This window comes from Podarcis bocagei, assembly GCF_964188305.1.
Source record: "Podarcis bocagei genome assembly, chromosome: 10".
NCBI lineage: Eukaryota > Metazoa > Chordata > Lepidosauria > Squamata > Lacertidae > Podarcis > Podarcis bocagei.
The window spans coordinates 2702712-2717023 of NC_138135.1; the positions used below are offsets into that span (position 1 = coordinate 2702712).

The 14312-nt window shown below is 45.9% G+C and overlaps 2 protein-coding genes across 2 annotated transcripts in view; both read left to right on the plus strand.

Moving 5' to 3' along the window:
- LOC308595606 (uncharacterized protein) overlaps positions 1–13242 on the plus strand; it is a 115903-nt gene extending 102661 nt beyond the window's left edge. Inside the window, exon 4 of the mRNA XM_081210052.1 lies at positions 10410–13242. Within this exon, the coding sequence (XP_081066178.1) occupies positions 10410–11848 (1439 nt within the window). The 3' untranslated portion in view covers positions 11849–13242. The remainder of the gene's footprint in view (positions 1–10409) is intronic.
- The window catches only part of LOC308595651 (uncharacterized protein), a 223249-nt gene that overhangs the window by 2719 nt on the left and 206218 nt on the right, over positions 1–14312 (plus strand). Inside the window, exon 2 of the mRNA XM_081210193.1 lies at positions 7654–7826. The gene's annotated coding sequence lies outside the window, so the exon portion shown is untranslated. The remainder of the gene's footprint in view (positions 1–7653; positions 7827–14312) is intronic.

Consider the following 14312-nt stretch of genomic DNA (forward strand, 5'->3'; position numbering starts at 1 on the left):
TTCTGTCCTAGAGGTGCTGCTGAATAGGATAAGGAATGATGAGGAAGTTAAAGGCATAGTAGTGGGAGCTAAACAATATAAGTTAAAAGCCTTTGCTGATGATTTGGTATTGACTTTACAGGACCCTGAGATCAGTGCAATCAAAGCACAGAAGATAATTCAACAGTTCAGACAAGTTGCAGGTTTCAAATTGAATAAGAATAAAACCAAAGTTTTAGGGGGGGGGAATAACGATACATGAAAAACTTAACTTAGAGGAACCCACAGGGCTGAAGTTTGTGAAAAAGGTGAAATATCTGGGTGTAAATATGACTGCAAAAAATGCATTTGTACAAAGACAACTATGAAAAGTTATGGAAAGATATCAAGAGAGATTTGGATATTTGTACAAGATTGAAACTATCTTTGCTGGGCTGAATTTCTGTGATAAAGATGAATGTATTGCCTAAGGTGTTATTTTTGTTCCAAGTACTCCCTATCATTGATAAGTTGAATTGTTTTAAGGAATGGCAAAAGATATTATCTAAATTTATCTGGCAGGGGGGAAAACCCAGAATTAAGTTTAAATTATTAACAGATGGAAAAGAGAGAGGGGGTTTCTCCCTGCCAGATTTAAGGATTTACTTTGAAGCTGCAGCCTTTTGCTGGCTGAAACAATGGTATTTATTGGAAGATACAGATGTTTTTGATTTAGAAGGTTTTGATAATGTATTTGGTTGGCATGCATATTTATGGTATGACAAGCTAAAAGCTCACAAAAGATTTAAAAATCATATAATTAGAAAATCTTTGGATGATGTTTGGATAAGATACAGGGATTTGTTAGAAAGGAAAACACCCAGATGGATATCACCATTGGAAGCTAAGACCCATAAGAGGTTGAATATGAAAGATACATGGTTGAAGTATAATGATAGTTTGATGGAAGTAGGGGACCAATTTAGATTAAAATCTTATGATCTGTTGAAAGATAAATTAGATGATTGGTTCCAGTACATCCAGATAAATGAAATGTTTAAAATGGATTAGAAAATTGGTTTTCAAACAGAGAAATCCAAACTAGAAATGGAATTATTAGATACAAAAACAAAATACCTATCTAAGATGTATAATTTATTGCTGGAATGGCATACGAGAGATGAACAAGTGAAATCTGTAATGATTGAATGGGCCAGGGATGTGGGGCACAATATCATGATGGTGGATTGGGATAAATTGTGGAAAAAGGAATTGGAAGAAACAAGATTTACCAACTATCGAAGAATGGCAGATGAAGATGATGGACTATATGGAATTTGCCAAACTGACCGGGAGACTCTGAGACCAGAGAGAAGAGATGGTGGAAGAAGATTGGAAGAAGCTTAAGGAATATTTGAAAAAAAATATGTTAATATTTAAATCTTAGAATAGCTTTGGAAGTGGATATAGGCTGTAGGGTTAGAAGTAGAAGATAGTGTATTTTAAAATAATATTATCTGCAAGTGATAAAATGTGAAGTTAATTTAAGTGTGATTAAAAAAAAGATGGTTAGAAACTATGATATATGTAAACTGCTAAAGTAAAATGAAAATCAGATAGGTGGGGCTTGAGGAAGCCCACCTAACAATGTTTAGAAAAATAAGGATAAGAGAATAATCTGTTTGTATTGTTTGTTTTTCTGTTTGTGTTCTTTATTTGTGTTATAAAATGAATAATTTTTTTTGAAAAAAAGAAGAAAGCTTTTCTTCGTGAAGCCCCTGCAGATGCCGAGTTCCTGACTTCCCTCCCAGGCGACAGGAAGCGAAAGACAAACCTCCATTGCCCTGTGTCCTTCCACCCTCTTTCCTCCCTTGCTCCCTTCTGCCGGTTTGTGTGCCTGACTTAGATATCCTGTGTGCTGTATTTTATTTACTGCTGAAACTGGATTTGCTCTCAGGAGCAAAGTTTTGTGCCTCACTGGGGACCCAGTGAGAACTGTATGCTTTTAAAGCTCAGTAAACTATTACTGAAGAAGTCCCGCTGCCTCTGTGTGTGTTTTTGACCTCAGTGTGGGACTGGCTCTGCACGTGGCCCCTACCCTGCTGCTACTTGGCTCATGGCCTGGAGTTGCTCTACTCAAGCATGCAAGACGGTGCGTCTGCGTGTGACTGTGGTTTTTTGCACTGTTATGGAAATGACAAGTGGGACCCACATCTTTAAAGTTGTTAAAATAAAAAAATTCCTTCCAGTAGCACCTTAAAGACCAACTAAGTTAGTTCTTGGTATGATCTTTTAAAATGTTTATATTTTTTGTTGTCTGCCACACTCCAAAAAAATTCACCATCTTTTCTATCCCCAGCTCTGCTATATGTCTCTACTCATTTTTCTTCTGTTGTCTCATATTTTTACCAACAATTTATTTCAATTTTTATTCAATTTAACACCTGCGACTTGGCCAAATTGATTAATCTTGTTGAACACCCTTGGTATACTTTCCAGTGGGCTTCTACCATTATTACCAGGTTGTTTGCAAATGCCTTAAGTTCATATGATCTTCATCCCACTGTAATAATAATAATAATAATAATAATAATAATAATAATAATAATAATAATAATAATAATAAATTTATTTGTATCCCACCCTCCCTGGCCAAAGCCGGGCTCAGAGCGGCTAACAACAAGTAAAAATAGCCCAGTGTACAGAAAATTGCACAGTCAATTAATTAAAATACATTCTAGACTCAATTCAGAATCAAATTAATGGCAACCATTGGGTTAGGGTTCTATGAAGATTACAGAAGGAGGGGGGGGGGTCGGACTGTGCTTTGGCCAAAGGCACTGCAAAAAGATGTATTGATGATGCTGTGAGAACTCTATCTTGGATATGGTGGGAAAGTTTTAAAAGTCAGTGTCGCCCCCTGCTCTGGGTTCACTCGCTGTTGTTGAACCTGTTGCACAACAATAAAGGATCTCAGTCTACTGACTGCTCTTTTACTCCAAATTGCTTCGCTGGAATTTCCTTCTTTTACTGACCGCACGGACCCGCAGGGGACTTGGACCCTGATGAGCTGAGCTGTTGAGTAGACTCTCAACCCAGAATTTTCCTTATCAAAACCTTTCTGCAAATGGCCTTTGCAACACAACTCCCTGGGTGGTTACAAAGTAGACACATTTCTTGATGAGATGTAACTTCTGCCAGGAAAACCTGAGCTGAAATAGGAAAGAGAGCAAAACAGCAGCCCTGTCCAGGGGCGCCGACTTATAAAAAATATTGGGGGGGCCCATACCGGGGTCCTGCCGCTGGTTCGCTCGGGTAGCCGGGAGAACGCAGTTCGAGGTGGCGGTGTTGGGGAGAGACCCTCGCTCAGGGCGCCACTAGACTTGGCGGCCGGCGGCCTATCTGGGGGTTTTTGGAGCGTATTTCGGCGGAGCGATTGGGGAGGAGGGGGCTTGTTGCCGGATTCTTCAGCTGGGCCGGAGATCCGCTGCTGGGGGGTCCCTGGGCCGAGAGTGAGCACGGCCTGCTGAAGGGAGATCCAGCCGATTGCGCGACGGGGATGGCCAGGGCTCTCCGGCTAGGGTGCGCGGCTGGCTGGCTGGCGAGGGAGCAGGTGGGGAGGAGGCGGGGGTCCTCACTCTCTTAGGAAACGCACCCGCGCGCCCGATTGCCACGAAGTCCGAAGGGTGCGTGTGTGGAATTAAAAAGCAAAAACGAGATACGGGCAGGGCAGGCAAAGAGTTTTCTGCAAGAGGATGGAGGGCAGGTTGAAGAGAAAATCACTCAGGATGAGACAGTCAAATCAGCCATGATAAAATGGGCTCAGGATATTGGGTATAACATCATGTTTGAGGACTGGGAAAGGTTATGGACCACCGGAATGAAATTCACGGCATGTAATGCCTTGAAGGAAAATATTATGAAAATGATTTATAGGTGGTACATGACCCCAGTCAAGCTTGCAAAAATATATCACCTGTCTGATAATAAATGTTGGAAATGTAAGGAGGCTGAAGGGACATTCTTTCGCCTCTGGTGGACTTGTCCAAAAGTGAAGGCCTTCTGGGAAATGATCTATAATGAGTTAAAAAAGGTATTTAAGTATACCTTTCCCAAGAAACCAGAGGCCTTCCTCTTGGGCATTGTTGGCCAGAAAGTGTTAAAGAAGGATAGAACTTTCTTTATGTATGCAACTACAGCAGCAAGAATACTTATCGCAAAATATTGGAAGACACAAGATTTGCCCACACTGGAAGAGTGGCAGACGCAATTGATGGACTACATGGAACTGGCTGAAATGACTGGCAGAATCCGAGATTTGGGAGAAGAAACAACGGAAGAGGACTGGGAAAAATTTAAGGACTATTTACAAAAACAATATAAGTTGTATGAATGTTAAAAATTTACACGATTCGGAAACTATAGCTTCAGCAATTAGATTTGGGAAACAGGAAATTATATTTTAAGTAAGAAAAGGTCAAAATCTACGGTAATACTATGTTTAATTTAAGATATAAGTAACTGATGAAAAGTATGTTAAATTTAGAGGTATAGTATTTGAAAAGTACAAAATAAGGTACGAAACAAGGTAATAATTTGCTGATATCTTTATTATAAAGAATGCAGGGTAAGGGAGATGCGAGGAAGTCCAGTTAGTTATATAAAAAATGTGTTGAATGGTTGGTTTTCTTTTCTTCTTTTTCTTTTTTTCTTTTTCTTGTTCTTTTACTTTTTTCTTCAGTGTATGTTTCTAACTTTGTATTTGAAACCTTAATAAAATATTTATAAAAAAAGAAGAAGAGAAAATCCTTTCGCTTTTCTGGGGCTCAGGGAAGTCTCAGAGCCGGAGGTTGGGGGAAGGGACCCCCTTTGCTCTGCCCTCTTCTCCCGTCTTAGATTCGCATGGGGGTCCCCGCCCGAGCTTGCCTGGCCACCGGGCCACACAAGGGCCGCGCTCTACGCAGCACACCTTGCTAGCCGTGCAGCTGTCCTCCGCGGCTGCGGAGCGGCCCTGCGCCGGTGCCCAGCCCCTCTGGGCGCCCGCTGCGCTGCCAATGACAAGCGGGCGACGTGGCAGGAGGTTCTTCCTGAGCTCCCCCCCCATCAGTGATGATCCAGATATGATCCATTGAGGATCCACATTGTAGCAGGAACCCCCCCAATCATTCTGTTTGTACAAAGTTCACACACAATCACACACTACATACGCCACATTTCTGTTATAAATTCATAGAAAATCAACCATACATCGGATTTGCACTGTTCCATTTTTATTTTCCTCCATATGACAAGGACTATCAAAGGGGGGGGGTGGCTTGGTTCTGGTCAGCCATAATCCCTTCACTGTCTCAGCACATCTGCAGGAGCCCTGCCCAGATGATCCCAGACAGAAGACAATCAAGATCAGTATGATCCAAGCAGACTGGTCCAAAGAACAGATCTCTAGGCCTGAATGAAACGGGTCTGCGATGATGGATTCTGGAGTCAATAAATCCGCCCTTTCCAGTGATCTCTCAGGCTGGCCAGGAAAAGGCAGGGAGCAGGAATCCTCAGGCATCCCGACGGACAGACAGACTTGTCATGTTGCCAAAACACGAACTCGCAGTCTGATCTGATTTCCATGCAGAACTCATTTTGTGACTTCGCTGTTGGATTGTCGGGATCAGCCCCTCCCCGCTCTCCTGATCCCCAGAAGGAAGACCGGGGGGGGGGGGTTTCTACTCCTCCTCCTTCCCCCCACCCGCTCAACACTTTCCCTCCCCTCCCGGCACATCCTTCTCTCATCCCGCCCACACAATCCCAAATCACCCCCCCCCCAAATACATGGCTCCTCCTCTTCCTCCTCCAATCCGGCTTCTGCTCCGGTAATGCGGGGGGGGGGAGCCCCCCTCCTACCGTGCCTGCTTCTCCCGGAAGTGGAGCTTCTGCGCCGGATTGCTGCTCTGCGCCGTAACTGGGGGGGGGGCGCTTTTTGAAAGGGGAGGGAGGAGGCAGGGGACCCCCCCCCCCGTGGATGTTGCAGGAAAGGAGAATCGGGAGCGAGGACAAAAAGGTAAAGGGGTCGCGAGTGGGGGGGAGGGGGGAAAGGACCCAGAGACCCCCGCCAGCTCCCCCAAGCGTCTGCACGCGTGCTGCGAAGGGGTGGAGATGGGGCGCCCACCCACGAAGACTCCCTGGGGCGCGGAGAAGCGGGCCAGGAAAGGGTTAAGGGGTGCGGGAGGCGCCTGGATAGAGACCCCCCTGTCCCTCTCCAGCTTGTAGCAGGAACCCCCCCACCCCAATCATTCTGTTTGCACAAACTTCACTCACACTCACACTCACACACTACATACGCCACATTTCTGTTATAAATTCATAGAAAATCAACCATACATCGGATTTGCACTGTTCCATTTTTTACTCCATGTGACAAGGACTATCAAAGGGGGGGTGCTTGGTTTCTGGTCAGCCATAATCTCTTCAGCATACCAGCACATCCACAGGAGCCCTGCCCAGTTGCTATGTCAACCCTGATAATCCCAGACAGAAGACAATCAAAATCACAAAGAACAGTGGATTCACCACAGGCTGAAACAAAGGACAATGATCAGATCTTCCCTCTGGGGGCAGGAAACTGCAAACTCCCCATTGTCACCTGGAAAGTACTCATGGGGAGGGGGAAAGGAGGAACCAGCCAGGTGACAGGACACTCAGGTTACCACCACAACTCCTCCCTCAACCCCTCCTTTCTGTAATGTATGCATGATGTCAACCCTTTCTGTAACGTATGCATGATGTCAACCCCTCCTTTCTGTAATGTATGCATGATGTTTCTGGGGGTGGGCTTGACCTAGAGGAGGGGAATTTCAAAAGTTTTTATAAGGTCTTGCAGCCCATTGTTCTGGGTCTTTCCTCTCTCTTGCAAGGGAAGGGAATACCCTGTTGCAACAGTTCAATAAAGGCCAAGCCTACAGGCTGCTGTTTTGCTCCAAGTTATCCTGGTTGGTGTCTTTGTTTTGTCCAAGAGAGCCCTCGGATTTTTCCGTTAACAGGCTCATCTTGGGGGGGATTAGGGACGGAGAGGGGGGTGAGCCAAGGAAGCCTCTGGATGCAGGGGAGACTCCGGGAGAAAGAGAGGGGGTCAATGATGTGGGGGGGCGGCGGGAGGAAGGGCAGCATTGGCGAGGGTGAGAGAGCTAGGCAGACCAGTCTTTGGGGACACGTCTCCCTCGTGGCTTCCTTGGGGATTCTCTGGAGGGGCCTCCTTGACTTCTCCCTCCTGCCCAGAAATCGACACCCCCCTTCAAGGCGACCAGAGAGGGATCCCTGGAAAGTGGGGGTCCAGTCCCCCCACCCTTCCTTCCTGCAACCTCCATCCTCTTCCCACCCCATAAGCCCCTGCCCTGTCCAGACACAGCGATTCTGCCCAGTCCACCCATTGGTCCCCTGGAGAGGAGAGGAAATCCCGAGAGGAAGAGGGGAGGGGGGAGGCCTTCTCAGAAGCGGCTCTTGGTTTCCGCAATCCCACCCAGGAAGCAGCCAGAAACCTTTTCCTCTCTCTCAGGCTTCCATCTTGATTGTCTTTTCCACCCACTGAGGATGAGGATAATGTACACCTGTCCTCAGAAACAGAGGTGCAGAGTCCATGGAATGGCTCTCAGGATTGATACAGAAGTTGCACCTCCAAAGCATTTCTATTCCTCTTATTCTTCATAGGCAATGTCAGAGTGACTGACAAGCTGAGATACAACCCATCATCATCCGATGACAGTGACTGCATGAATCTTCCCAGTCAAAGGACCCCTTTTCAGGATAGACAGTGACTGTGGCTGGAGGCTCTACACACTGGGTGTGCCTGTGCAGGCCAAAGACTGCCAGTATCAGCACAGGTGAGGTGTGTGACCTTCCCAAATGTACAGACTGTATGGGAATGAGAATTTTTGGGTGGGATTATAATTTACGGCAACCCTGTGATTTTCTACACCCATAATATTTCATAAGCTAATTTTGCAGTAAAAATTCCAAAATAACTACAAAAAATCTGTTCTTAACCTGGAGCACCACTTTAGCTAATGGAGCCTCCTGCTGCCGGCGTGCGATTTCTGTTCTCATCCTGAAGCAAAGTTCTTAACAAATGGTACTATTTCTGGGTTAGCAGAGTCTGTAAGCTGAAGCACCTGTAACCCGAGGTACCACTCTAGGCGTTATAGTATTCTTCTTTTCCCACAACCGCTCTGGGCAACTTACAGTACATATAGGTAAAGGTAAAGGGACCCCTGACCATTAGGTCCAGTCGTGGCCGACTCTGGGGTTGCGGCGCTCATCTCGCTTTACTGGCCGAGGGAGCTGGCATACAGCTTCCGGGTCATGTGGCCAGCAGGACTAAGCCGCTTCTGGCGAACCAGAGCAGCGCACGGAAATGCCGTTTACCTTCCCGCCAGAGCAGTACCTATTTATCTACTTGCACTTTGACATGCTTTCAAACTGCTAGGATGGCAGGAGCAACGGGAGCTCACCCCGTCGCGGGGATTCGAACCGCCGACCTCCTGATCGGCAAGCCCTAGGCTCTGTGGTTTAACCCACAAAGCCACCCGCGTCCCTACAGTACATATACATGACAGTAAAACATCAAATATTAAAAACCTGTCTTCTACAGCTGTCTTCTAAATGTCAGATGGTTGCCTGTTTCCTTGCCCTCTGAAGGGAGGGCATTCCATGGGGCAGGAGGCCCTCTGCCTGGTTCCCTGGAACTTCACTTCTAACAGCAAGGGAACCAGCAGAAGACCCTCGGAGGAGGACCTCCCTGTCCAGACTGAGCGATGGGGGTGAAGATGCTCCTTGAGGTCCACATGGCAAGGCAGGGGCCAAAACAGCACTCAAGTAAGAAACAGCCAAGCAGAGTAGAGTAATAGCAGAATATGAAGTGGGAGCAGGCACATTTCAATACTGTAATTTATATATAGTTCAAGGTCAGAGTAACCCTGGGACTAGATAACAAGCCTCCAGGTGGACGTGCCCCACCTGCCCTTCACGTTCCTCTTCCGCACGGGCAGAATCTGCCTTCTGGGCTGTGGGATTCATGGTTGTTCTCCTCCTCTCCATCCACCAGGGCTTGACTTCAGGTGCAGCAGAATTCCCCATCCCCCCAAGGATTTGAGACCCATCAGCTTTCCTCACCTGGTTTATCCGGCCGGTTGAAGCCGTTCCTTGAACCCCTGTTGCATGCTGACAGCTTCTGGAAGCCACAGGTGAGACCTGAGTGCAGGGTGGGGACCAAGGGTGGAAAAATGACCCCAGGAGGTGCAGGACATGTCCCCCACCCAAGGAACTACTGCTCCCCAACACCCCATGACATCTAAATTCAGGTAGGTAGCCGTGTTGGTTGGACATATTTGAAATACAAAATTAAAAAATTGTCCAGCTCTCATTTCCATATATCACAACTGGGAAAACCATAGCTTGAACTATACGGACCTTTGTTGGCAGAGACCTTAAAATGTCTCTGCTTTATAAGATGCTGTCTAGGTTTCTCATTGCTTTTCTCCCATGACCCTAAGGTTCTACTGGAATATTTTTGTTACTTTTTTACTTCAACTGCATCAGACCAATATGGCTACCTACCATTAAGTACAGTTATCTCCCTGCCCTGAAAATCCTGCCTTTCAGTGCCAGATTAGGATAGTCCTCTGTCAGAAGACAAGCAGAGGATCAGGCAGCACATCATCATTATAAAGAACCATTGGGGTGGGTGTTTCCATCTGGGATTCCCATTTGCCATCTGCTTTCCTTCTGCTTCTCCGGCTCTCTCCATGCAATGTGAGGCATTTAGACAGAGGTCCATCTCCAAGAACAGGAGCTTCCCTGAGCACCCATTCTTCGGACCCCAAGCACCAAGCCTTGTCACTAGTTCTCTGACTGACCCAGACCACAGTCCCTGGAAGAGATGAAGGCCTGGGTCTCCCAAAATAGTCCATATGGACCTCCTGAGGTCAGTGGGTCTGTGTAGGTGATTCATGAAGAACTAGAGGTGGAAATGGGGGCAACCACTTGATTTGAAAGGCAGTCTCAGAGGACAACGGTATTCCAAGATCATGCTGTGTTATTAAAGATGATTGAGGATTATGAAAGTTTGCTGATGCATTGCTACCATTTGACACATTACCATTATCATTTCCTAAAAATTGTGAACATGGGGAGGACATGGGAGAATGTGGGAGATGTTGAAATAAGAGAAGGTGCTAATGGCAGTTGATGTGTCCTTTTTTTCCTGTGTTCTCTTTCCTGAAACCCAAAAAGGATTTCCTTTTTGCCCACTCTGAAAAAGGTGATGGAGAAGACAGAATTGCAGGGGACAAGGCACCTTTCGTTTCATTAGGAATAGCCATTAAAATGTGTGAAATGTGGAATCTGCTTCACTGAATGAGCACACAGTTCACATCAAGGAACACAAAAAGGAAAGAACCCATTTAAAGGTATGGAGTGCGGAAAGAGCTTTAGTGATAGTGGAAACCTTAGGAAACATCAACGGACTCACACAGGAGAGAAACCATATGAATGTATTGAGTGTGGAAAGAGCTTTAGTGATAATGGAAACCTTAGGAAACATCAACGGACTCACACAGGGGAGAAACCGTTTAAATGCATGGAGTGTGAAAAGAGCTTCAGTCAGAGTGGAGACCTTAGACAACATCAACGGACGCACACAGGGGAGAAACCATATAAATGTATGGAGTGTGGAAAGAGATTCCGTTTTAGTGGAAACCTGAGAAGACATCAACAGGCTCACATCGGTATGAAACGATTTAAATGTATGGATTGTGGAAAGAGCTTCAATCAGAGTGCACACCTTAGATCACATCAAGGGACTCACACAGGGGATCACCCACTTAAAGGTATGGAGTGCAGAAAGAGCTTCTGTTTGAATGCAAAACTTAGAATACACCAGCGGACTCACAGAGAGAGAAAACGTTTTACATGCAGGGAGTGTGGGAAGAACTTCAGTCAGAGTGGAACCCTCAATATACATCAACGGACACACACAGGGGAGAAACCGTATAAATGTATTGAGTGTGGAAAGGACTTTAGTGATAGTGGAAGCCTTAGAAGACATCAACGGACTCACACAGGGGAGAAACCATTTAAATGCATGGAGTGTGGAAAGAGTTTTAGTGATAGTGGAAGCCTTAGATCACATCAACGGACTCACACAGGGGAGAAACCATATGAATGTATGGAGTGTGGAAAGAGCTTCAGTCAGAGGGGAGGCCTTAGATCACATCAACGGAGTCACACAGGGGAGAAACCATTTAAATGCATGGAGTGTGGAAAGGACTTCAGTCAGAGTGGACACCTTAAAAAACATCAACAGACTCACACAGGGATGAAACCATATAAATGTATAGAATGTGGAAATAGCTTCAGTCAGAATGCAGACCTTAAAAGACATCAACGGATTCACACAGGGGAGAAACCATTTAAATGCATGGAGTGTGGAAAGAGCTTCAGTCAGAATGCAGACCTTAAAAAACATCAACAGACTCACACAGGGGAGAAACCATATGAATGTATGGAGTGTGGAAAGAGCTTTAATGATAATGGAAGCCTTAGAAGACATCAACGGACACACACAGGGGAGAAACCATTTAAATGCATGGAGTGTGGAAAGAGTTTTAGTGATAGTGGAAGCCTTAGATCACATCAACGGACTCACACAGGGGAGAAACCATATGAATGTATGGAGTGTGGAAAGAGCTTCAGTCGGAGTACAAACCTTAGATCACATCAACGGAGACACACAGGGGAGAAACCATTTAAATGGAAGGAGTGTGGAAAGGACTTCAGTCAGAGTGGAACACTTAAAAAACATCAACAGACTCATACAGGGGAGAAACCATATAAATGTATGGAGTGAGGAAAGACCTTTGGTGATAATGGAAAACTTAGAACACATCAACGGACACACACAGGGGAGAAACCATTTCAATGTATGGAGTGTGAAAAGAGTTTTAGTAATAGTGGATGTTTTAGGAAACATCAACAGACACACACAGGGGAGAAAGCATTTTAATGTATGGAGTACAGTAAATACTTCACTCAGAGTGGAAATCTTAGAAAACATCAGCAGATACACAGGGGAGAAACCATTCAAAGGTATGGAGTGTGGAAGGAGCTTCAGTCAGAGTGGAACCCTTGATTTTTGTCAACAAACTCACACAAAAGACAAACCATATAAATATCAGGAAAGTAGATAGAGGTTCACTCTTAGTGGAAGTTCAAAATCAACAGACTTATGGACAGGAAGAACTTTAAGAGTTAAAACCCTTCAAACCATCAACAAACTCAGAGGGGAGAAGCAGTTTAAATGAAAAGATTGCAAAAGATGCTTTATTTATAATAGAGTGATCAAGGAACATCTAGGGACTCTCACATGGGAGAACCCATTTAGATGTATGGAGTGTGGGACTTCTTCCTCTCAGAGTCCACTCTGAGCAATGAACTCAGTAGGAAATCATTCCTAAAAGCATGAGGTATATGTGAAGTTCTGGTGTTTGTATGTAAAACATTATAATAATGAAATAAGGCAACATCTCACAATGGTGAGCATAATTTTAGATGAAAGCACCTTTGGTTTTTGCACCAAACTCTGTCACCCCCCCACCGCATGATCTCCAAGTACTGCTTCTTCACCAGAATGTCATCGCTGCCTCCTGCCCTGCGCGTTCTGAAGAAAACTTGAAATACTGAAATTGAATGGGAGATTTCCCCCGAAGCCTAATTTCAAGAGAGCAAAGGAGGGGTTGCAGGTACCAGGGAAGTCTCCCGGGGTGCCCACCTTCACTCATGAACCCCGGGACAATTTACTGCCATCAGCAAACTTTGCCCCCTCCCTCCTAAGTCTAGATCATTTATGAACAAGTTGAAAAGCCACAGGTCCCAATACTGATCTTGAGGGGACTCCGCTTTCTGCTCCTCTCCATTCAGAGAACTGTCCGTTTACTCTCTTGGTGTTTCAGACGGAGGGCTGCCTCCAACTGGGGAGGCACATTTTTTCTAGGGGTACCTTTCCAGGGTCCCCACGCTGCCCCCCAGCCTGGCTCCACTCGACCAGGGCAGTTGCATTTTGTTTCGCTGCAAGTGAACCTGCCCCCTGCAATGTGGTGTCTTAAAGGAACTTCATGGGGGGGGGAATCGGCGAGAAGGAGCTTCTGGATCCTGTGCAGCCCCCTCCCCGCCTGCTCCCTTCAGGGTTCCTGAGCCCCTCCCTTTTTCATTTCAAGGATCGGGGGTCCCGCACAGCCCTCAGGGCACCTAAGCATCGGGGGGGGGGGGAAAGCTATTTTGTTTCCTGAGGGCAGGAGTCACAATCCTGGCACACTGCAGGATGTCTGGGTTTTAGGTATGGGGCTGAGGCTCAGGTGGAAAAGAGGTGATAGGGGAAATATCCTGGGGTGTGGATTTTATTTTATTTTTAATAATTTTTATTGATTTTCCAAAAAAATCTTGAGTGTTCACTGGAAGGACAGATCCTGAAGCTGAGGCTCCAAGACTTTGGCCACCTCAGGAGAAGAGAAGACTTCCTGGAAAAGACCCTGATGTTGGGAAAGATGGAGGGCACAAGGAGAAGGGGACGACAGAGGACAAGATGGTGGGACAGTGTTCTCAAAGCTACCAGCATGAGTTTGACCAAACTGCGGGAGGCAGTGGAAGACAGAAGTGCCTGGCATGCTCTGGTCCAGGGGGTCACAAAGAGTCGGACACGACTAAACAACAACAACAACATCATGTACTTTAAAAATCAGCACCTAGACCATTTCAGTAAATGCCTGGGGGACTAAAACAGATGTGAATGAGCAGCGCAAATCAGAGCGCATTGTGTGCGTGCAACTTGCAAGAGGGCAGAGGGACAGAGTCTCTGCTTCACGCCCCTCTCTGCTCTCCTCCTCCTCTCTTCGACTTCCCACATTAATGGGGAAAGGCTACAGGTCCACCTCATAGGGATGTTGTAAAGACAGCAGAGTTGGTTTTTATGAAGCACTTTGAACTCTCAGTTTATCTCCCCATGTTGAGCCCCCACAGCCTTTGCTCAGAGGGGCTCTGGCCCTGCCCACCCATCCCTGGGCCACCTTCCCGTTTCATTCAAGGTGCACGGCTAGGAGATGGATCTTCTGCCAAACTCCCCTTTATTCCTGTTGCCACCACAGAGGACTCTTCAACACTTCACCCCAAACATAACAGAGGAGGAAGTGTGCATCGATTCATTAAACTGATTTATTTAAAAAATAGACATAAACATGTGGTTTCAAATGTTCTCATTTCTTTTCTTTTTCTTTTGAAACTTTACTACAGCTGCAACAACGGGGATTATAATGCTGTTT